This window comes from Chanos chanos, chromosome 9 (assembly GCF_902362185.1).
Source record: "Chanos chanos chromosome 9, fChaCha1.1, whole genome shotgun sequence".
In the NCBI taxonomy this organism is placed as follows: Eukaryota; Metazoa; Chordata; class Actinopteri; order Gonorynchiformes; family Chanidae; genus Chanos; species Chanos chanos.
In genome coordinates this window covers 8,603,525-8,628,119 of record NC_044503.1, presented here as the reverse complement: position 1 = coordinate 8,628,119, position 24,595 = coordinate 8,603,525, and the positions used below count along the sequence as shown (strand labels likewise).

Sequence of the window (24,595 nt, the reverse complement as noted above, 5' to 3'; positions counted from 1 at the left end):
TGCGTGTGTGTGTGTGTGTGTGTGTGTGTTCATACTGAGCAATGGTTTGGAATGGAGCTCTGAATCGTTTTGCAGTTTTGAAATGAAATCGTTAGAAAAACAAGCTTCAGAATGCTATATGATACTGAATCGAACCAAAGGTTGACCACCCTTGCTAAATCAAATGAGAGCTAACCTGAGAGCTGTAATTGAATCCTGGCAAGGAGGCAGAATGGTCTTTAAGAATTGTTGGCTGAATTACTGACAGACTATCTGCTTTTGCACTTAATTCAATAAGCATCCTTTCCAAAAAAAAAAAAAAAACCCCAGATACTCTCTCAGAATTGAATGAGTTCCATCTACAAAACAAAGACACATGCTCATACTTACACACAACAAACAACAACAAGAACACACACACACACTCACACACATGGCGCACGCCAAGAAAAACTCTGTCTCTCTGTTTAATCTAACAAAAAGCTTAATTATGAAGAAATGTCATCATCTGTATTCCAGATGTCATTTCGCTTCACCTTGTGCCGGGCCTCAGGAAGGTGCAGGTGCTGCCTCTCGTCCAGCCGCAGTAGGGGTCCCGTGTGGCGATGCAGTTTCTAAAGGGGGTGGGGGGGGTGGGGAACAAGAGCCTTTACATTCCAGACAGCGCAGATGAATTCCCCCATGCATTTCACGCGCATACAATTCACCTGGTTCAGTGCTTCATATCTCACGCGTGACATGCATTAGCGCGTTCTATGCCTCGCTAAACCCAAAGCCTGCAGGAATACCGTCTCGACGCAGACTGGTGGAGTTGTTTTATTTTTTGGGGTTTTTTTTTTTTCGAGACGTTGGAGAATCACAGACTGTGAGAACAAACTCTTGCATGCAGAGTGGGCAAAGTGGCGATTACTGGAAATGCTGAATGTACTGGCTGTCAGCAGGTGCACTTTGAGGTCTGTGTGAGATTCTGTCTATATAAAACAAAATTCATAAAGATGTTTGTGTGTGTGTGTGCATGTGTGTGTCTGTCAGCGGGTACACTTTGAGATCCGCGTGAGTACCTATAAGTATGGAACAAAGCCACACAAAGATGTGCGTGTGTGTGTGTGTGTGTGTGTGTGTGTAGACTTACTTCATACAGCGGGAGTAGAGATTACAGCGTGCTACAGGCACCCGCACCACACAGGAGGAAAAGGCCAGAATGAGCGTGTGACTGAGTCGGTCCATCGTTAGCGAAAGCAGCTGCCTGGCCTGAGGAGAGTCCCCTGCACACCTGCAACAGAGGAGCAATCAGTGCGGTTAACACGTAGCACGCCCGAGAGAGAACAACACGAGTCTGCTCCTTTTACACCAGAAACCTCGTCCTAACACCACCTCATCAATAAACTTTAATGAATTACTCACTTCATCGCTGAAAAATGCGGTACATTAACGGAAACAATGACGGGAAGACTTAAAAAGGCTAAAAAAATTAGCGTGCCGCCAAATGTCATAGTCTTCATCCCCCCGGTTCGTGGTGCCGAAGACTCTCGTTTGATAAACATCAAAGGATTCGGAAAGCCCCTGTGTAACGCTGTACATTAGCCTTAATTGGCATTTACCGCTTCCCTATCATTCATGTACCTGCCTGGCTGCCTGAGATTTATATTTGTTTATATTTGCGCTCATGCATGGAGTTTTCAGGATTGCTTATGATAATAGCATTGCCAAGAGCCAAGGAGTCATTAGCAGAGTTTTATCACACGCACCGAGTCGCACACATATCAAAGAACATCATCTATGAAGAGAGAGAGAGAGAGAGAGAGAGAGGGAGGGGAAGAGAGAGGTGAGGAGAAGAATATAGAACGAGAGAGAGAGAGACAGAGAGAGAGAGATAGGGAGATGGAGTTAGAAGAAGAGTGACACCAGTAAGACTGAGATATGACATCAATTAGCTAGTGGTTTCTTCTTTTGGTTTGTATTGGCACATGGCCCATATGGGGGGGGGGGGGCGCTACTTAGATTCCTGCCTGCGTGCGTTTTGAAAAAAAAAATAAAAAAATAAAACAAAACATTTTGTCCCTTTGACCCTCGTCGCTAGTCTCACTTAAATGGAGCCACGCGATGAGAGATGGCACGGGTCAGACAAGGGCACACGGCTCTGAGACAGAGCTGATCTGATTACTTCATTCACTCCCCCTGATTAGTTGGCACCCCACCGTGCCAGCCAATGCCAGGCCTCTGTATGGCCCCATACCAAGCACAGAGCCACGCAAATTACCCTCCCATTCACACGCTCAATATTTAATGAATTCTCTATCTGATTCGGAAACAATATTAATTTTGAGCTATTTGTGCGCGGTTTCACAGGAGGGTAAATGAGGGAATCGTTTCAAACGAGCGGCTAATGTACTCTACCGCTGTTCGTCTCCGCCTGTCAACGTTATGGAATTTGTCAAGGAGAAAAAGGTGGGAACAGAGAGGCATGGAGAAAAGGAGTTAGGAAGTCTTTCTTGAAACCAAATAGAGGTGTGATAGGGGCGCTATTAACAGCGCATCCATGTTAAAGCGAGTCTTGCTTACATGTTTTACATTGCCTTCAGCAAGAGATAATAACCAACTAACAACCCATCTGTCTTTGTCTTCCCCTGCGGTCTTGTATGGATTATAGTGAGTACTTCCCCTAATAAAAACATTACAGTGCACACGCACGCACACACACACAAAACCACACACAAATACACATTACACCAGTAAAAGCACATTTAACAGGAAAAACACATTAACTAGTAACCCTTACTTGTCTGGGTTGTACCCCTCCAGTTCTTCCAAGAAGACGTTGTTGTTTGACACAGTGTTATCTTTGTTGGGGACGATGAGGAATTTAAGGATGGTCCCTCGGCTGGAGCCCAGGAAAAGGACGGTCCTGTTCCCATAGGGTCCAGCCGCCGTATCCACCACCATTTTATTCAGCTGATATCTAAGAGAGACAAAGTACCAACGTCTGAGCCATAATACAGACGCAAGAGCTCTTTGCCGCGCAAAGCATTATTCACTCTCAAGTGAGACAAAATGAAATTAAGACGTTAGAAATTCATCAAAAACTGTAGCCCAAACAGAGCCCGTTCATAAATACAGCCAGTCATTAACATAATTAAGATTAACCGACGTGTCTTGAGACAATAGGCACCACAGATGAACTGAGCAAATCCTCAGCTTATGATACGATTCTCTAAAATAAGAAACACGCCTTGGGGAATTTAAAATTCCACAAACAACATGTCACAATAATCTTCTCACAACTCATGGCATGTGCTTTTTTTTTTTTTTGAGAAGCTCCAGCTGCCGGGACCTCGAGGCCTGGTCCTTTCAGCGAGAATATACAAACGGAGAAAAACATAGTGAAACGGGCGGTAAATATTTGAGCAAGCGATCGAACCGTCGACAGACGCGCACGCTTTTACCTGACCATGGTCCTGACGATCCAGGGCTTCTGACCCAGCGACGGCACGGCCTCGTCCATCAGCGGGTGGGTCTTTACGAAATTCAGCATGTCGTCGGGGAAGGCGTTGGAGGAGTTGTACTTGGAACCCGGGACAGCACAACCTCCAGGCCTTTAAAAGTCAACAGCAGAAGGTCAACAGAAGGTTAACTGCTTAGTGACCACTGCTATTGTGATGCACAAAGTTAATGCTTTGTGTGTGTGTGTGTGTGTGTGTGTGTGTGTGTGAGTGTGTGTGAGTATGTGTGTGTGTGTGTGAGTGTGTGTGTTTTACCTGGGTTTAGGTATTATTTCATCTGGCACAGGAGTCCAGATGGACTCCGGAGATTTCTGTTCTTTGAATCGGCCATCGAACACTCCAGCAAGTTGCTCCATGTCAAAGGCACACACAGCCGAGCCTGGGATACTGCGACAGAGACAGAGAACGAGAAAGACGTAGGGAGAGAGACAAAGAGAGACAGAGAGAGAGAGAGAGAGAGAGAGAACAAGCAATGTGTTACCAGAGACAATAAATCTGCTCCTCGGTCTAATGTACAATATTAATATTATAGCAGAGGCATGAACTTGAACCGAGACTGATTGTTTGATTCTCTTAATATATGATGAACATTATGTCGCTTGTTATTAATCATTTCAATGAGGGAGAAGCATTTAAGGCCTATTTAAATGCTGTGCTTTATCATTATTTTGAATGAAACTACTGTGACAAACGATAAGGAATATTTTAAAGCAAACTGTGAGCACTCCATCTGTGCCGAGTGAACCTTGAAAAAATGCGGCACAGTGGGTAGCCTCTTAGCCTCCCCCAGGCAAACAGGAGATACCATGTTTTCTTAGAATGTGAAAACATGCCTTTGAATGTTTGAATTCTTTTCAAATCGTTGACCTGTCCAGGGCCAAACAACTGTTAAGCTGTCATTACAAGACATCAGCCTACTCAATCTGCACTAAAAAAAACCACTTACTTTCACTGATGGTGTGCACCAAGGAGCCTTGTTGAGAAAACAAGAACTAACTGAGTGTACCTCTAACACTCCCTGCCCCGAGAATCTCTTTTACACTGTTGTCTTAGAGTGTTCCGACTGTTTCTGGTGAAACGACAGCTTTCAGTGCAACAAAGACTTTCAAAGACTTTGACTTGAGAGAAGAGAGTCAGAGAGGGTGAGTCACTTTCTTCCTGCTTACACCCACTCTCTCTCTCTCTCTCTCTCTCTCTCTCTCGCTCGCCCCCCCCCCCCCCCCCCCCCTTGCATTGAGACGTTTTCTGAGACATTGCGGCATACTCAGACATCCCAACTGAGATGCTTGTAGGAGAAAACAAATCTGACACGCTGTCTCTGGGGAAAAGACACGCACTCTTGGGCAAGATCCATGTGTCAAATGGATGCCGCTGAAGCACATCTCTCCACGTCTCCTCCCCCCCCCCCCCCCCCTCTCTCTCTCTCTCTCTCTCTCTCTCTGGCTGTTTAGGTGTGTCAGACCTGTGCCAGGAAGCCCTGTTCCCGTATTTGCAGGACTAGTGACGAACAACGTAGCGTGTTATCTTCCAAGGTCGCCCGCGCCGATTAGCCGTTCCTTATTGAAATGTTTGAACGAAGCTAGCTTGCTTTGGCAGCCGCTTTGAGGGCTTCTGTATAAACAGCTCGGAGCTCTCTGAGAGAGATCAGCAGACACAGATACTGTTGCTGAACGAGCCAATCGATGATTTCTCAATCTCCGTCCCACCGAACGGCGTCATTTTATTCAGTCCTCGCGTGTTTTCCATAGTCACACCTGATTAACCCGTCCCGGAGCTCGTGGCGACCGGTTGACAGGTGGTGCGGTAATGCTGAGTTTGACAGAAAAATTGCGCTGTCCGGTTCAGTTTCCAGGACAGATGCTGAGAAATGCTGGTGCAGAATCTGTCATATCTGCTTCCTGCCTGTGGCTCGAGCTTTGTGCTTTTTGCATTAAATCAATGGGAAAGTGGCTTGGAGAGACCGGATGAGTGACAGCGCTGTCTCTAAGGGGGTCTTGGACTCTGGCTGTGGTCAGTTTAGGTCTGTCAAGAGTTCCTGCAGGCTGAGGGACTCAATCCACGAGTCTATTGCTGTTGACACTGTAGGGTTAAGAGCGAACGCCCGAACCACCTCGAACCACCGCTTTTAGGCCCAAGGACAGTTTGCTGATTCAGCAGAGTCTCCCTCTTTCACGTCTAATAAACTGTGGTGAGACAAAAAAAAATTTCTGCACTTTATGTATTGTTCATCGCAGCCAACGTTTTGAATTGCTGACAGCATGGACAAGGTTGGGTAAGGTTCCAACAAGGTTATTTTTCCAGATTGAAAGAAACCTCATGCCCATCCGCTGGTGTATTTCAGGGAGCAAAAAAAAAAAAAAAAAAGAAAAAAAATGGATGATAAATCTGAACCTCACACGGTGGAAATGATCACTGACTGCGAAGGAAATCTAACGCCCCTCTTCAACCGCAAGATCTGAATCCACCGAGTCTCTCGAACTGTTATTTACTGAAGTCGTTTAGCAGTGCAACAGACGGATTCCCTTTAGGAATGGCGTGTCGCTTTTGTTCTTTTGTATTCAGGATACGGCTTCAAGAAGCCCGTCTTTGCTGTTGTGAGTTTCCTATCACCTTAATGCCTCCTTGGTGGTTTTGCAATTCCAGGTAGAGCCCCCGCCCACCCCCCACCTCCCACTGCCCCACCACCACTAGACTTTAGTGTTTTCTGCGAGCTTTCAGTAGAGCCTGACTCTATTCTCCATCTACAGACACCACGGGAACGTCCTCCTCCACCTTGGAGCCGGATGAGGAGCTCTGATCTCATTCGCCCGAAATCTCACCGGCTCCCACCAGTATCGCTCCTTTATTCGCCCTGCCCTGCACGGCACAGAGGGGGGACGATGAGTCAGTCAGATGAAAAACTAGCTATTCAGTGACTGTCAGAGTGCAGGAGTCTAGCAGGGAGGACAGATAGAGACGGGACATTCATACAGTGGGGTCTCTTTGAGCTTTGTGCTTTGATTCAGGGGGAAAAAAGAAAAAAAAAAGAAATGAGAAAAAAAAAAGGGCACTAGAAACGCCCAGTTTACAAAAGATCAGTGTCTGTTTACATTTATTTGTCGTATTATTTGCCAATTTGGAGAAACCCTAAAAGTTATTATCTCAATCTATTGTTCATGTACCACATCCCCTTAAATGGTAACCTCTAATGTCCCAGTACACCTGCTGCTTTTTCCCCCACCGTATGGACCCACGTCTGCGATAGACGCAATTTGTCTGGGAACATTTTCATAGCAAAGTGGATGGGACCACACAGGTATAAGAAGGTTTGTGAGTGGCTCCCCCTGCTTTCTGGAGCGGTTTAGAACGGCGCGCGGTGGCGAGAGGCATGCAGAGCGACCAAGACTGCTTGTTCAGCTGGGACACACACACACACACACACACACAAACACACACAGACACCGCTGGTCAGTCTGTTATCTGGGAGCTATTCTGCGTCTGTGTACATCATCCATCTCTCTCTGCGGGTGCAGTGGCTCCATGCCCTCAGAGGGAGAGGAGGCTTCATTGACACAAGGATAAGATGCAGCTGATGAAACACTTTTAACTCATCAACTACAAGCAGGAGGTTTTTTTTGGGGGGGGGGGGGGGGGTGTCAGGCGGCTGCAGATGTTGTTCATTATTGAGTACCCCACCCCACTCCACCCCCCCCTGTCCTTGACTGGGTCTTTTTCTCCTTTCTGTCCCTCTCTATCCCCCCCCCCCCTCTCCATCGCAACCATACAAGCAGCCATTATGTGAGGAGGTTGATATCAGAGCTGGCATTTGCTGAGATCCGCCCTTCACTGACATAAATGCGTCTGCCTCATCTGCATGAGAGGCATGCCCATCCTCCACCAGGGTCTACTCTATATTCACCACACGACCGTGATTTTTATCCTGCCCATTTGCCTTTTACACACACACACACACACACACACACAGATGGGCGTATATGTACACACATACAGACAAACCTCTGAGATCTCCCTTTCAAAAGCTCCCCCTTATCCCTCTTTTTCTGGTTCAATCTCTCTCTCTCTCTTTCTCTCTCTCTCTCTCTCTCTCTCTCTCTATGCATGGACTGTTTATTATGCTCTGTCCACTTTTCCACTCATCCACCTCTTTAGCAGCCGTTTCTCTCTTCACTTTCATTCCCATAACACCCCCTACCTCTTTTTTTTTTTTTTTTTACTCCAAAGCCTTTCCTGTCATTATTTCCCATAAAATCTGTCAAACTCGCACTTATGACCTGATCCAAAAATATAAGTTTCATTTCCCTTCTGACATCTTTCAGCTTGGTTTTAACATTGGATGTCAACCGCTGTCTTGTTTGTTCCTTATCCATCTCTCTGCATGAATACACTTCTTCTCCCCAGTTAACTGTCTCCTAGTGTATATATTTGTTTGCCTCCAAAACAAATATTCCCAGTACAGCATCTCCAGAAGCACATTTCTTGGCAAACTCCTTTATAGGTCTCTGAGATTTGAATTCAGTAGGTGTGTATTGGTACTGGCCAGAAGATCATGTTAGTATATCAGACAATGTGTGTGTGTGTATGTGTGTGTGTGTGTGTGTGTGTGTGTATGTGTGTGTTTGTGTGTATATACCTGTTAGAGGGTGTTGAAAACACAGCCAGGATGATGTCTCTGCCATGCATGCGTATGACTGGGCTGGTGGAGTGAAGCAGGTTAAAGTAGAAATGTGAATCTCCGGGGATAGAGCAGTTCAGTCGCGCCTTCAGAAACGACGTCCACTGTTTTTCCAGAACTCTCTGTGAGCCACCCATATCTCCTTTACATACCCGAGCCACCCGTGACACTGTCACCTGATGACACGCGCACACACACACACACACACACACACACACACACACACACACGCGCACATGCACAAACACATAACACAAACGAATACATAAAGAGGAATAAAAGAATTAGGGCTTTCGATTGTTAATCGCACGATTTGCTGTAATTAATCGCAATGAATTGCCTTTTTTCTTCTTAAGACTGAAGCTTGTAATATTGGATACTTAAATGTAAAATCACGGAATTAATACAGAATCAACACAAAGGAAGTATATTTAAATTCAAACACTATTGTTTGATAGCATCTTTTTAACTCTGAACACAGATTCTCTCCTGTGAACTACAGATTTCCAAAAAAAAAAAACCCATCAAGGCCATCAAAATAGACTGTCAGCTTGAGAGACATATTTCTTATATGCACTAACACAAATAATAACAAAATCCAGGCCTATATGTTAATGCGGCAGTTGAATTTCAAAACCATCAAGGCCATTAAAATTAGATATCAGCTTAAAAGGCAATGATTTCTTATATGCACTTATATTATATGCACTATTATTAACAACAAAAAATATGTCCCATGTTGAAGTGCCAGTTGAATTTCAAAAAGGTCCACAATAGTCTATTCAAATATGAAAAAAGTTGCCTGACGGCTCTTTGGAGAAAACAAAAGTAATCTGCACAGTTTGCGAAGCCAAATTTCAAGATATATATATATATATATAGCCAATAACGGTCTCTCACACTGTAGTCTTTTCATGTTTACTTTTAATCTTTTTCATGTTTCATGTTTCACCTCGAGCACGCGTAGGTCTGTCCGTTCGGCAGAAAATCGCTCTTTTCATCTGGGCGAAAAGCCCGCCATTGTGATAGCAATCCGTCAGGGTTCCAGCGCAGACGGCTTTTAAAGGGAATGGGAGCTGACACTCTGATTGGTTTACTGCATGTTATACCCAAAACACACCTACGAGTAATTAAGAGACCAGGTACAACCCCTATGAGCCTTACTTTACGCTCAAATTATCCGCTGTAGTGTGTGTGTGTGTATGCTCCTTGGTGTTAGGATGGGTGAAATGCAGAGGCTGCATTTCACTGCTCACAGCTCAATGTGTGTGTGTGTGTGTGTGTGTGTGTGTGTGACAAATAAAGTACCTCTTCTACTTCTTCTTCTTCAGAATTATTCTCGGAAGTGTCAAAAAGCCAAACAATTCTGCCAAAGTAAATATATACCAAATATTCCACCCTGAACTTTTACCCCCTCCAGTCTATCTGGACTCCGTTTAAGTTCCTTGGCATATTGTCGCTTCCTTTGAAAATGGTAAATTGGTATAATTAATTCATGAAAATGTCAGTGCATTCTAAATCATGGTCTCTTGGCAATATCATTTGCACTAAAATGATGCCAAACTAAGTATCCAGTTACTTCCAGTTCTGCAAACAAGTGAAAAAAAAAAACAAAAACGCTCCTCCAAGCATATTACCAGGAAAGTGCATTACTAATGTGACAGGAAAAAAAAAATCCATTTTATTCTCTTAATTTTTTTTCCCCTTCCGGAGGGCATGTTTTGACAATGATAAGACTGATGCTATTTGAGTAGCCCTGGTAAAGTTTTTTTTTTCCATGTCTTACTCAGCGACCGCGCGGTTAGCGTCTGGGCGAAGCCGTTAAATGAAACACGCAACGCAAACGGGAGAGGAAAAAAGGTCATCGGAGCAAACGCGCACCGACACGCCGCGGTTTGTATTGACATTTGAATAATATCGTCTGATAGAACATCGGGTAAAACAAGAAGTATTCACTGGACGCATCCTCTTTCTCTCTCTCTCTCTCTCTCTCCTTGTCTCCTTCTCTCCTTGTCTCCTTCTCACCTTCTCTAAATAGTTGAACTCCATAGCCATCTCTCTGAAGAAAAAGTAGATATGAGGTCCCCATTCGACAGCACTCACAAAATAGGGCTCTGAAAGACATGAGAGGAGTGTCACAGAATGACCAAAGCAAAACACAACTTTGATTTATTGACTCTGTCTTCCTCTCCTGTATTACTGGACTGCATAACTATAAATAATATTGAGCAAACAGCAGGGGCCTTATGGAGTCTCTTCGCTTTGATGTTTTCAATTATCAGCTCGGTTCAGATAAAGCTGCCAAAAAAAAAAAACAGACAACCTTCAATTAGTACCGTTGCAAAGCCAGCGAGGGGAAATATGGGAAATCCATATTCCAGCAGAACTGAGTCTGAGATAAAGACAGAGAGTCAGACGGACGTAAAGAGAGAGCTGAAAGAGACGGACAGGGGACGTGACAGGCTCAGGTGGGGTGAAGATGTGGCCGCGGCGTTGGCCGTCCCTCACTCGCACCAACCCCCACCCCCCCAACCTATCCCCACCCTGCTGACTCAGGGTCTGGCACAGACACAGATATTGATCCCAAAGCTTAGTAATGTGGATGTAAACGGAGACGTCCTAACAACAACATCAGTGCACACACACACACACACACACACACACGACTGTGCCTGACCCCACGGAGACACCAGTCTCCGCCTTCACCCTGTGCCCGCCCCATACCTCTGAACCACTTGGAGTCATGCTTGACCGTGCGGAGTGCCGGGCTGTCCCCCAGGCTACGGTAGATGACAGCGTCGATGGCCAAGAAGTCTGTGACGGTGGCCGTAAAAAGATTCCCCTCTGGCAAAAAGAACACACACACACACACACACACACACACTATTCAGAAGCAATGCTAGAAACATAATAGCTGCAGTAGAAAGCACAAGCAAACTGCAGTGTAAGCATGTGTACGAGGAGAGAGAAAAACATACATAAATACTGTTCACAGACAGCGTGTAATTATGTAAGATAATTACAGGAACGGAGCATGCCTCTGTGTGTTGTTTTGACAAAAAAAAAATTCTATATATATAACGGCAGTAATCAGAGATAACAGCTTCCTTTGGTTTGCTACTGTGGTATCCGCTGGGCTCCACTGGGATACTGGATTTGGTTCAGAAAGAGATTTGTGCTCTGAATGATCAGGATTTGAAGATGTGCCAGTCTCACCTGCGAAGAGAGCCACGTTGGCGTGTTTTGGGTCGTAAGGGCATCGGGCCATGCCATTGATTGGCTCGCCAACCATCTCCAGAGTGTCTCCCTTTAGAGAACATACACACACACACACACACACACACACACACACAAACATACGTTTTGATTTTTTTCTCTACTTTACACTAATAAAAACACCTCATTTAACTCATAAAAACGTTTGATTTATTCCGTTGTTCTGATCCAAGATATGAACGGCTCCATACGCAGAGCCAGAAAACAAGATCTTCACGCGCACACACACACACACACACACACACACACACACGCACGCACACACATATGCTCCCACATTCACTCAAAAAAAAAGAAAAACCCACACAAATCCACAAAAACATCCAGAGGCGATTCCTCATACATTAACGAGTCGCGTTTGAAGCTGAAGCTGTCGGGAAATAATGAATTGCTGTCATACCATTAAAAGTAACTATAAATAAACTTTTTCGGTCTCTGGAGAAAGAGAGCATACCAACCGTAGTCAGGTAGAGTGTTTCATTAACAGCCTCAGATAATGCAGGAGGTGCTCAGCTCCTCTCTGACATTCTCCTCGTGTGACAGAGGAGAGATCTCGCTCCTATCTCAAGTGTTTTTTCTATTTTTTTTTCTCTATTTTTTATTCCAAAAAAAAAAAGAAAAAAAAAGTTGTTTTTCTCCCTAATAGAAATTCCGTCGGAATATCAAGAAGTTAGCGAAGCAAAAGATTAATATTTATGTGCGGGGTGTTTTCTGGCAGGTTCCGTGTCATTAGTTTTATTCATAAGCAAAGGAGCTCATTTCATACACAGGACAGGTATCAGGATTCTCAGGTATGATGTTTTGGGGATGGGAAATGACAGTTGCTGGAGGTGAACTGTTAACATTCAAACTTTCCATTACAGAGGCTTGTTTTTACTTTAGGCCGTAATTGTCATTCTGACAGATCAAAAATCTTTTGTTTAGTCATGCAGATACATGACATACTGATACTCTTATTCAGGTGGTGTGTCTGACATAATGGATGTACACACAGCTAGAATAAAAAACAAGCCTAAAAAAATTATTTTCAATCTCAACCCTAGGCACAGAGAGGATCGTTATCTGATGAGGCGCGGATCTGTGACTCCCAAAGGTCATGACCCTCCACTGAATAAAAAACTTAGGGTCAACTTAAAAATTCAAAACAACACGTCTACTGACATTACTAAATAAAATAATATAAAAACAATATGTCTTATAAATTTTCAGTTAACCTTCATTTTTTTACACTGACATGGACGGTGAGAATAAGACAAACAGATGGAGAATTCTGAACTAAATCTTTCAGCTACAGCTGACTTAAAGTTAACCTCTCTTTTTTTTAAAGTTAACAGGAAAGGTGAGGATAAGGTGAACGGGCGAGAAGTCGTGAACCCAGCCTTCTCGGGGGGGGGGGGGGGGGGAGGGGGTGACTGCTCTGACCATCAGTGAACTTAAGGACGTTTACAAGGATACTTCAAACGACGGTCTGGACACGTGTCAAATTCCCTCTGGCTTTAATGAGTGCAGCTCTGTATGTGTGTGTGTGCATGTGCGTGCGCATGTGTGTGTGTGTGTGCGTGTGCGCGCGTGCGTGTGTGTGTGCGCGCATGTGTGTGTGTGTGTGTTTTAGTACTTTTTACATGAGGCCTGTATGTGTTTGGAAATACTCACAGTATAGTTGGCACATAACGGATTAAAGGCATTGGTCCCGCAGACAAACAAACCGCCCTGCCTGCTCAGTAGCACTTTTATGTAGTTGCGACACTCATCCTGAAAAACAAAACAAAACAAGAATAAGAAATGAATAATGAAATGCTAAAAAAAAACAAGAAAAAAAAACAACAACAGCAACAACAAAAAAACCCAACAGAACAACAACGGAAAAACAACGAAACTGATTTGGCCGTGAGCGACATCATTAGTTTCTCTTTCTGGACTGCTTTCCAAATCATTAGCATCTGTCCAAATAATTAAGTTGGCAAATCGGAGGTACGTCGAAGTAAGTCATAAGGATAAAAAAAATTTTTTTTTTAAATAACACGGACCAATTGAATGCACATGTTTTACTCCAGCACCTTTTGTGGGGATTGTACAGGGATATGTGAGGGGTATAGGACACCCCCTCCCTCACCCCCCCGGCCAACTCCCTCCCCCACCAGCCCCTGTCCCTTCCCTGTGACCCCACTGTGCCACTCGCCAGCCAGACTGGCACCATTCACCTGGCACTGCTCCTGGTGCTTGCAGAGTGACAAGCAGTGGGCTTCATGCATGCTGATGTCATACAGAAGAGAGAGAGGGAGAGAGAGAAAGAGGGAAAGATGGGGGGGTGAGTGTTATTCCAGATGCTCCTACTCCCCCCCCCCCCCCCCCCCCCCCCCCAAGCTCCCGACAGGGTTCTCGTTTTTCGCTGGGGTGTGAGGGGAGCTTGGGTTGAGGGGACGGGAGGTGGAGGGGAGTAGAGGTGGGGGAGGGTGGGGGGGGGTGGTTGAGCGGGTGTAGAAAGAGGAGGTGAGAATTCCAAACAGCAAGTGTAGTGACAGACAAAGAGAAAAGTGACATACGAGCAGGGCCTGTTAAATCATGTGTGTGTGTGTCAGGCTGTCACTGTGTGTGTGCGCGCGCGCGCATTCGAGAGTGTGCAGGGGTATTAGCATTCCGCGAGTGGGTATAAGCATGTGCGTATCTGGTATCTGTGTATCAGCCCTTGTGTGTTTGTGTCTGCAAGACAGATGCAGATTTTACAGTATGAGTGATTGTGTGTGTGTGTGTGTGTGTGTGTGTGTGTCTATGTGTATATAGAGCACAGATGTGTTTTCGTGCAAGTCAGCGCTATTTGCATGTTAGTTTCTCTGTGGGATCCCTCTTTAAGTAGATACCTTTACAACGGACATAAACCAAAAATGATGAATGTTTTTCCAAACCAGACTCACACAGAGGGTTGTAAATACCTGTAAGAGTACATAAGACTAGCCATCGCACAAATGTGGTTTTTTGGCATCTCTCCTAACTCGGCTCCTAAGCGACGCCTCCGTCGTAAACAGTCGAGATTGTCATCCCTCTTCGGGGCCTTCAATCACCACTTGCCTCCCTTTTGGTATTCATAGTTTCATTTCATATTTTCTATGCGATCCATCAGAGTGAGAGACTATTCATTGGCCTATTACAGTACTCACTAACTCCTTATTTGATGGAGCACTACCTCGTTGCCACCCCCCACCCCCCTCCAAAAACACTATCGTCTGTCCTACCTTTCGCTGCTTCGCTTGCCTTCCTATTACCATCCATATATCTCTCTCATCTTTTCTCCTCTCCGTTTCTCTCCTTCTCTCTCTGCCTCTCGTTCTTTTCTCTTTCCTCTCCTGGCCATCATTTCTTTCTCTTCCCCATCCCCCCTTCATCCTCATCTCTTAGTCTCTCTCTCTCTCTCTCTCTTTCATCTCTCTATCGCTGTCTCTGTTTCTGTCCCTACCTCTGCCTCTCTCGCTCTCTCTCTCCCTCCCCTCTCCTCCCTTCCTCTCTGTGGTTGCTGTTTGCCCTGCGTCTGCCCTGGGTTCTTCACAGACAAAGCACCACCTGCACTGCTTGGCAGAGCCTCTCTCTGTAGCCGGCCTATCAGAGCCACTTCTCACTGTTGTGTTAAACCGTTGAATTATTAATATCACCCACCCAGATATATTATGCCTGTGTTCATACCTTTGTGTGTGTGTGTGTGTGTGTGTGTGTGTGCGTGTGTGTGTGAATATGTGTTTATGCATGACACTCTCTGTAACTGAGCATCATCCCAGTTATAGGAGGTACACCCAGGCCCACAGTCTCTGTCTCCCTAGCAGATGTTTCAGTGGCTGCCATTTAAATTCCTGCAGATGCTGACCTGAACAAGTGCATTCTTTGTCCTTCTGTTCTCTGCCCAGCTTCTCTCTCTCCCTCTCTCTCTCTCCCTCTCTCTCTCTCTCTCTCTCCCTCCCTCTTGTTGCCAGAGTCAAGCCTGCTCACAGGAATATGCTTGTCTATTGCCAAATCACATCTGTTCACAAATTCCCCACGGTAAAGAATCCTGGTATTCATCTGCTGTTCACCCACACACCCAGTGCCTCATTAAACGGACTCTAGGGGGCAAAACAAAGTCTCTGTATTAACTAAGCACCGTCACTAATCAAATTTGGGTTAATGCAAGAAGTGTCTGGATAAAGCTTTTGGTTAATCAAGTACAGAAAAAAAATTAAAAGACTTTAAAAGGTTTGGGTGCGTGTGTTTGTTCTTTTCCATTGTCCTGGTTAAAGTACTGGTCACACACTGGAGGTCTTCTCCTCCCCCCCGCATCATAAGGTCATATTTAGTAAAGCAGCACCTCCAAACTGGGAAAGTTTCCATGATATGCTTGACTGGATCTCCTGCCGTAGTCCTGTGACAAAAGGGCTGAGCTCTGCCAAGACCAGAGAGAGAGAGACAGAGAGAGAGAGAGAGAGAGAGAGAGAGCGCGAGAGAGCAAGAGCTTTCTGTTCTCAACAGTCATCAATTCCCTTCCCTCTCCAGCTCTATTCCTCAAGGTCTTCCCCCTCTCTCTCTCTCTCTCTTGATTCTGTCTATCCACAGCATGGCTGTCATCTCCAGCACAGTTCTGACTAAAGACTTTTCCCCAAACACGCTGTGACAAGGCAGCGGTCAGGCCAGGACTGAACCAACATCAGCGATAAATTAAAATAAAACAGTGTCGGTGAAAGGGCTCCTGTCACAGTGCTCCCTCTCTCTCTCTCTCTCTCTTACTCAGCATGTGCATGGGGGGGCTAATCTCCAGACACCATCCTAGGCTTTACTGTCTCTCTCTCTCTCTCTCTCTCCTGCGGAAAGAGTCTGATGATGATCTTGAGTGAACGCTCCTTGGGCAAACATTAAGATTCTCCTCAAACGCGAGAAGGGAGAATCACCGAGCCAATCTAAGGGAACATGGCCCTCATGCTAATTACAGAGGCTGACATGTGACGAGGAGACAGCACCCCCCCCACCACCACCCAACCACACACACACACACACACACACACACACACACAAGGACACTCTACATTCTCATGTCTACACATTCCACTTGCACTTAACCTGAATGGCTAATGCTGCAATAACAACGAGTAAAAATTTAAAAAGGTTTACCAGCAACAAGACTTTTAGATAAACAGACAACGAAGCCAGCGCAAACTTAAGCGGCACTGCTTGCGTTTCAGTTCTACTGGGCTCCACAGAGAAATGGACTGACACTTTATTGATCAAACAATCTTGCTAAGTGCTGCCCATAACCATCCAAAATAGCTGTTTAAAACCCTACATGGAATTTCCTTTTGTTTGCACACTTGACATACCCTTGTGCCTGGCACTGAGCCAAATCACAGGGGTCTGTATGTGTGTGTGTGTGTGTGTGTGTGTGTGTGTGCGTGTGCATGTTAATGTGTGTGTGTTTGCCTGTATGTGTACGTGCATGAGGTTTGTGCGCACGCGCGCGCGCGTGTGTGTGTGTGTGTGTGTGTGTGTATGTATGTGTGCACGCTTGCGCATGAGGTTCATGCACGTGTGTGTGTGTGTGTGTGTGTGTGTGTGTGTGTGTGCGTGTGCGTGTGTGTGCGCGTGTGCATGTGCGTGTGTGTATGTGTGTGCGGGCCTCTATGTGTATGTGTGCGAGATTTATGCGTGTGTGTGTTAATGTCTGTGTGTGTGTGTGCTTGTGCATGAGGTTTGTTTACATGTGTGTATGTGTGTGTGTGTGTGTGTGCGTGCACATCAGGATATGACAGTCTTTCACAAGGAGGAAGGAAACCCGTCTGCATCCAGCTGAGTGCTAAAATGGCTCCTGTAAAGTCTATGATGAGCAGGGCAGAGAGGACGTGAGTAGTAGATATTGAATTTCCTTCCCCAATTATGGGTATATGCTCTTTCAGACCAACCAACCAGAAACATTTAATTACAAAACCAATTACCTGGGTGGCAAATGTATCACATCTGACAAAATCACCCCAGGAGTCGGAGAGGACTCTTTCAGAGGAGGGGAGGTGGAAGTGGAGTGTGATTAAAGGCACAGATAACAGCAGTTGACCAGTGGTGGAACAGAGAGAAGGGCTATGGCCCCACTAAGGGAATGATTTAAGGCTTTGTTGAAGAGCTATAAGAAACTCTTATAAGAAACTTGTACTTTTCTTTTTTTTTTTTTCTTTCTTTCTTTCTTTGCTCTTTCTGGGGCCTCACATTAGAAAAGCAACTAAAGAGAGGATGGGACTTTTTCTTTTTTCCTCGCTCTCTCTCTCTCTCTCTCTCTCTCTCTGACTAAGAGCACGGGCAGTTCCCGAGGGTAAGCAGGTGGGACAGAAGCTCTGCTCTCTGCTCTAACGCTATTGTCTGACCCATCTCCCTAATTCCCCTCTCGCCTTTTGTCTTCTCCGTCTCGCCCAGATTTGATGTCAGGTGTGACTTTCAGTGTTAAATAAGTCTTTCTCTTTTTTTTCTGCCTGAGGGAGATTAATCGAACCGTCCCTCACTCTCCCACACAGACACCTTTCAATAAAAAAAAACGCCTCTCTCTCTCTCTCTCTCTCTCTCTCTCTCTCTCAGAGCGGAGAGAATGTGTTTGATGTCGGGCAGTGAAGCGTCTGATCCAGACGCTGGAGGAGAGAAAGGGGGATGCCGAGTGGGTGTGGGTGAGAGATAGCTGAGGTATCCATGTGTGTATAGCTACAGGGACCATTCAGTGCTCAACTGCTCACCAGGCTGGTATCCACACACACCCCCTCTCGGGTTTATGAGGGCACACAGCACAGAGCTCATTTCCTGTGTTCTTTCTTTTATTTCCTCTTAAAATGAAGCTTTGTGACGTGAATACAAGCACAACACGGACATGGCATGGTTACACAGCCCTCTTAAAGATGTGTGTACCTGTAGGGTGTGTGCGTGTGTGTGTGTGTGTGTGTGCGCGCGCGAGCAAATTCTCTAACTCACCTCATGTTTCCCCTTCATCCTGCAAATTCTGATGTCATTTTTATTGGATTCCCACGTTCGTTTCTGTAAAAAGGCATAAAAGAAAGTGATCATTGATTGCTCAGTCACAGAAGGCTTTTGGCTGAATGTACCTTCAGTTAATGAGAGTTTCCTTGTCAGGTCCTCACCTTGCTGTAGAACATCTCATCTCCCACCACGTTGTCCAACTCCACACGGAAAAGGTCATCTCTGAAATAAAAAGAGCACTGGAGTCAGCAAAGAGACAGCAGAATCACACTGCAGGAGCTCAACATTACCCCTTAGGAAATCACAATCACAGGTTCAGTTCAGTTCAATTCAATTCAATGCAGTGCAATGCAATTCAATTCAATTCAATTCAATTCAATTCAATTCAATTCAATTCAACTCAGTTCAGTTCAGTTCAGTTCAGTTCAATTCAGTTCAATTCAATTCAATTCAACTCAACTCAACTCAACTCAACTCAACTCAGTTCAATTCAATTCAATTCAATTCAATTCAATTCAATTCAATTCAATTCAATTTGGCTCGGCTCGGTTCGGTTCGGTTCAGTTCAGTTCGATTCAGTTCAACTGAATTAAATTCCATTCAATTCAATTAAGTTAAGCTCATTCGTATATATGTGTGAGGTTTACAATGAACGCTGTCACAAATCAGCTTTGCAGAATACCAAGCCTGAGACCCCCTGTGAGCAGAAGAAAAGTGGCAAGGCAAAGTTCCCTCTGGCTAAAACAGAATGAAACACTGAAAGGAAGCAAGACTCAGATGGGGAGCCCATCCTCCTCCGTATGGCATCAGATCACTAGAGCACAGAGTTAGAGCAGTTGAATTATTTTGGGGACGGAAAGTGGAGGAGAAATGACATACAGTTTCGGACACTGGTTTTGTCAGCGGGGAGACATTAAGAGTTCGAGTTGACCTGATATTTCGGGAAGAGTTAAGTCAGGCCTCTTTCACACCAATAAATGTTTACAGTATATCTTATTTATTACTGTCCTGTGACCTGTAGCAGCTGAAACTAACGCAAAGCTTTAAGGCTGATTAAACACGTCAGCATCAATTCTGCTCTAACCAGAGAAAGACCCAGTAAATGGTCTCATTATGACTCTTAAACCCTCGCATGCACGTTTTATTGGTTATGATGTGACATTTTATATAGAATTTCATATGCTGAAAGAGCTCGATTCTTTGCAGCCGTCTCGCTTAAGGAGGAAGCCGAATGGGCGGTTGATTTAATCAGTCCGCTTTCCCGCGTTTATAAACCACCTCCTCGCCGCATGTCGACAAAATCCCGCGTGCGACAAAAAAAGCCCCCCCCCCCCCCCCCCCCATAATACAGCACAAGGTATTCACGCTTCCAAGCACGTCGCTCTGTGCTTTTCAGCTAATGCGTTAATAATTCTTGTATAACCTTATCATGAGCGTAAAAGTGCCTTTTGAATGTGAGTTAGTGTCTTGGTCTTAAAGAACGGTCTAACGGCTTAAGTCTGCATACTGATGAGGGAGTTGGAAAGCGAAGGCAGCTCAAGGAGTTCTAGCTTTGGCTGAGTTCTTCTTTTTTTTTTTTTTTTTAAATAGAGAACACAGCCTCTAATATTCTAATCTGCGGATCTGCTGTGTTCCCGTGTTATTGCAGCGTTATCGATCTTATCTGAGGGATCAGGGACTGTTTCCCATCTGCGCCGCTTCTCCTTGGGGCTCATCAGCAGACTGGGAGGTCATGTCTCTTTTGGAACCGTCTAACCGGTCCAACAATAAATTATTCACTCTCTTATCCTCCCTGTGGTTTTTTTTAAGAAGAATTCTCCCCCGGTTGTTTCGGTACAGTACGACACAGTGCCGACGTAGTGTGGGCAGAATGAAAATACACTTACTCTGCGCTTTACTTATTCAGGAGAGGTCAAAGTTTAAGCAGGATACATGCAATCAAGCAGGGTCTAAGTGAAGGGTAATTTTATCCAGAGCTCTTCAACGCCGTATTTCATTAACATAAGAAAATGTGAACGGACCCTAGAGTGAGCATGGCCGACGGCCAATGCTGCTGTGTTTGTCTGAGAACAGAAACTAAATCAGCAAACTGCCTATGTCTTTCTCTCTCTCCCACTTTTTGTCTACCTCTCTCTCTCTCTCTCGCTCTCTCTCCCTCTATCTCTCTCTTTCTCCTTCTCTCTCTCCATATATATATATATCTATCTATATATCTATCTATCTATCTATCTATCTATCTATATATATATATATATATATACACACACATACATACACACACACATACTCTCTCTCTCTCTCTCTATATATATATATATATTTTTTTTTTTTATAGATTGTTTTCTCTCATTCTCACCCCAGGTTGTTTGAATGATGCAGTGAATTTCCCTCACCCACAGTTGCAAGTTCTCAGACTGATACATAAAAGCCTGAGGACAGAAAAGGATTTGGAGGATGGTTTAATACGCATGGTTTGCTGTATTAAACTCCCCCTTTAAAGAGGTGATGGAGCCCTGAATCGAAGAGGAGCTGTCGTTACTAATTAGGACCCAACATTCCATGTGCAGGCCTTTTCTGTCTCCCTCTGCGTCTACGTCTGTGTCCCAGCGTCTGGACCCGACCTACAGCTGGGAATGGCAGCTGAGCACAGTGGACCTAAATTGTGATGTGTCCATGGAGACCGAGTGTCTGTCAGACAGCGTCCGACCCCATGCGTGACCCCCACTGTGACCCCTGGGGTGAGCAGGAGTCAGTCCATTCAGCCTGGTGGCAGGTCTGAGAGAAAACGTGTTGAGTTTCTCTCCTTGTCCTAAGTGAAAAATTTGACCCTCTGTGGAGGTCAAACGTCCAGTCTTGATTTATCACTATAGAGAGGAACTTGCTAGGGGAAAGTTACCTTCCTCTAAGTGAAACTCCTCAAGAATCATTTGTCATCGCGTGAGCTGCTTAGGTGTTTACGGAAAACGCTCTCCACACGACAGGGTCTAAAGAGCTCAGATATGCAGAAAGAGAGGAGTGCATGGAGGAAGGTAGCGTGACAAGGTAGCTAGCTTGCCGTGTTTTTTGGGGCACGGATTTAATAGCGCCGGCTATATGAGCGGCAACGCTAATGCTAACAGGATTTAAGCTCGCTACGACCCTTATCAGGCTCAGCACCCTGCTGCACCTCTCTGCCAATCAGCCTATGGCTTCTCAACAGCTTGTGCTTCTAAGTCCTTCTCTACCACCACTCTCAAGCCCTGCTAATCACACACACTTTCATGTCTTGCAAATAAATCCTCCTTTTCCACACGTATCTGATAGATAGAGAACAGAGCACTTTTAGCCTCTTTGCATACCCATATATTTATACAAAGTGCATGTTTGCTTATGTTATGCTGGGAGGCTGAGATTTCACAACCATCCATTCCCAAACAGATGTGTTTTAAAGTGGTATAATTTTTTTTTTTCCACTTTGGCACTAAATTAGAAAGTATCCATCGAGCGGTCTAATGGTTCTAGTTACTTTTTATCACTGGCTAACTGACCTAAGGGCAGCTATATCCAAAGGCTTTCATCGTTTGGCTTTTATTATTAGGAAATGTGGCCAGAGTGGCTGGAGCCATATTGCTGTTCTTGACGTATTTATTATTAGGGTCCTGAATTTTCATGTCGCAGACAGAGCAAAGGCCATTGGGTAAGTCATTTCCTGACACAGTATGTGGTTCCTTATTAGAACTAGACTCCCTTGTGGACTAACTGTGGCTTCTAGTAACTACCACCACATGTGCGGTGAGACGAGCTTTTTCGGGTAACGCGCTCCAAATAGTTGTCGGTACCGTCTCAGACACAGCTTATTTTCGTAAAACTTCCGCAGTCCGTAGACGCTTTATTTTTGTTTGCCTATTTGTTCTTGGCTCCTACACTGTAGAGGCAGACGACAAATGCGAGTGGAACAAACATCCTCCAATTCCCTGACCCCTGCCATAACCCCTCCCATTCAATTCAGTCAGCGAATTGTGCCCCCTGGCTCTAGCCAGCTACACAAACAGTATGTGTGTGGTTAAGGGCAGGCAAAAGCCCCTATCGCGACCCCCCCAACTTCACCAACATCAAAGACGAAAGCCTTTTAAAGCTTGGAGGCAAGTCTTTGAAAGCTGTTTCATTACCATAAATGTGCCATGACGGCGAGACAATTAATTCCGTTTCTTGAAAAATACATTCGTCGGTGGTGTTGTTCGCCCCGGCAATTTCTGGCCGTGCCCTACCTGGCTCCGATGTAGAGAGTCCGGTTAACCTGCAGAATTCTCTGGAGGTGCAGTGGTTCCTGCCTCAGTGATGAGCGATGGGCCCGACCCAGAAAAACAGGATACCGCCTAACCACTGTGATTGAAGGAGGCATAGAGAGATAGAGAGAGAAGGAGAAAGAGAGAGAGAGAGTTCTATCATCTTCTAATCATGGAGAGGGGGAGATGTAAGGGAAAGCAGGACGGAACGTCGTACATCAACCGGATTGCAATGGGAAATGCAGACAGGCATCTTAGCTTGGCCTTGACTGGAATGAGTGATAGAGTTGTACACTGTCTGTCCTCCTTCTTCTCTGTCCATCAATGTTTGTCTTTTTCATTGTATGATAAGCTGTTTCTTTAGACATCCCATCTGCGGCCTTTTCCCTGTGAAATCCTTGTTAAACCTACAGGGTTTTACGGTCTTGGTCAGTCTCACATTACACAGTGGGTAGATTTGAGAGGAGTCAATTCACCCGAGACACTCTGGATCAATACTATTGACAACTGCCTGCTTGGTGCAGGAGATGGACCGAAACATGGCTGCTAAAAGCATTGATGCCTTCAGATAGGACCTGATCATGACTCTGTCTTTTGTCTCAGTTCTGTATGTGACTTACCCTCCGTAGGAATGGTGTTCAACGGACCCGGCTCTTCTGGAAAAGCGCTGTTAGCCAAGTGGAGAAGCCAAAACAGCAAGACGAAAGGTGGAACCAGGGTCATCGTGGCGGCGGAACACTAGCGCTACAAGGGAACATAAAGAGAACCGTCAGAACCAGCGGTACGTCCAATTCTGGGGGAGGAAAAAAACCCCCGAAAACATTAAAGGTTTCGTGGGGAGCTAAAGTATTACACACTCTGATTGTCTTGCGCTCTCCTCCGTCTTTGGCTAACACACATCTCTATCTTCAGAAGAACCCAGAGATTAAGATCAGTGATAAAGCCATCAACCAATCACAAACTCCAGAGTCCTCTTTAATAGCCCCAGCTCCTAGTGGGATATCGGAGCTCAGTCAGCAAGAACCCTGTGACACACGAGACTGACTCACTGGGCTTTCAAACAAGAGAGCTACAGATAGAAACAGAGAACGGCAAGGAGGGGCTGAAGGACAGTGGGGTGGAGAAGAGCGCTGTGAGCTAAATTAAATTCCTACAAATCAACCATTTAGTTCTTCAACTGACGATAGGGTGTTTTTCAAGGTATAACAGCTATATAGCAAATACCAACAATAAGAAGATGAAGACTTAAATATGAATGGTGCACACATTAAGTCTAATAAGCCTTATCTCTGTACTCTAGAGAGAAAATGCCTTGGGATACATATATACATATATGTGTGCAGAAAAATGTGCAGGGCATGTAAATTTATGCAGCACTAACTGTAGTAACAGAATATGTGGCACATCTAGGGTGAATGAATGAATGAATGAATGAATGTTTTGGGATTGTGTCAGACCATGGTAGATTTTCTGAGACTGAAACATAACATACCAGTACACAGTATGACATATATTTTAAAGCTGTGCACCAAGAACGTTGTTGAATCATTGAGTTTTCCTTTTAAACAAATTACAGGTGACAACACAAAGGGGAAAAAAATTACAAGCTGTGTGGATACTGTAAACAGAGAATGCTGTCTGCTATCTCACAGCTGAACAACTACATTTGTTTGGAAAATTGTCTGGAAAAGCTGTTTGTCACAGTCACAGATGACCCATAAACAAAATCGCTGTAACATGAGGTCCAGTCTAGCGCTCGTGGAGTGAGTGGACGCATTTGAATCCCCAAGGTCATTTCTTTATTCAAATCTCTCTTAATTTTACTATGGTTGGAAGCCAGTCAAGTTACGCAATGCAAAGGATACCAAACTCTTTTGTCCAGCACGCGCCCTTTCGTACACTAATGCATGCAAGCCCACATGCACACACATGGGCACTTG

General features: G+C 45.0%; 1 protein-coding gene across 1 annotated transcript in view; it reads right to left on the bottom strand.

Annotated features, from left to right (window-relative positions):
- sema6bb (sema domain, transmembrane domain (TM), and cytoplasmic domain, (semaphorin) 6Bb) overlaps positions 1-23,378 on the bottom strand; it is a 35,085-nt gene extending 11,707 nt beyond the window's left edge. Inside the window, exons 1-14 of the mRNA XM_030784479.1 lie at positions 23,276-23,378; positions 22,638-22,752; positions 18,552-18,612; positions 18,385-18,447; positions 13,081-13,179; positions 11,368-11,458; positions 10,876-10,995; positions 10,177-10,265; positions 8,110-8,327; positions 3,735-3,866; positions 3,423-3,572; positions 2,759-2,938; positions 1,112-1,252; positions 516-593 (exon numbers count right to left, since the gene is read on the bottom strand). Coding sequence (XP_030640339.1) covers positions 516-593; positions 1,112-1,252; positions 2,759-2,938; positions 3,423-3,572; positions 3,735-3,866; positions 8,110-8,327; positions 10,177-10,265; positions 10,876-10,995; positions 11,368-11,458; positions 13,081-13,179; positions 18,385-18,447; positions 18,552-18,612; positions 22,638-22,752; positions 23,276-23,378 — 1,640 coding nt within the window. The remainder of the gene's footprint in view (positions 1-515; positions 594-1,111; positions 1,253-2,758; positions 2,939-3,422; positions 3,573-3,734; positions 3,867-8,109; positions 8,328-10,176; positions 10,266-10,875; positions 10,996-11,367; positions 11,459-13,080; positions 13,180-18,384; positions 18,448-18,551; positions 18,613-22,637; positions 22,753-23,275) is intronic.
- Between the last annotated feature and the right edge of the window lie 1,217 nt (positions 23,379-24,595).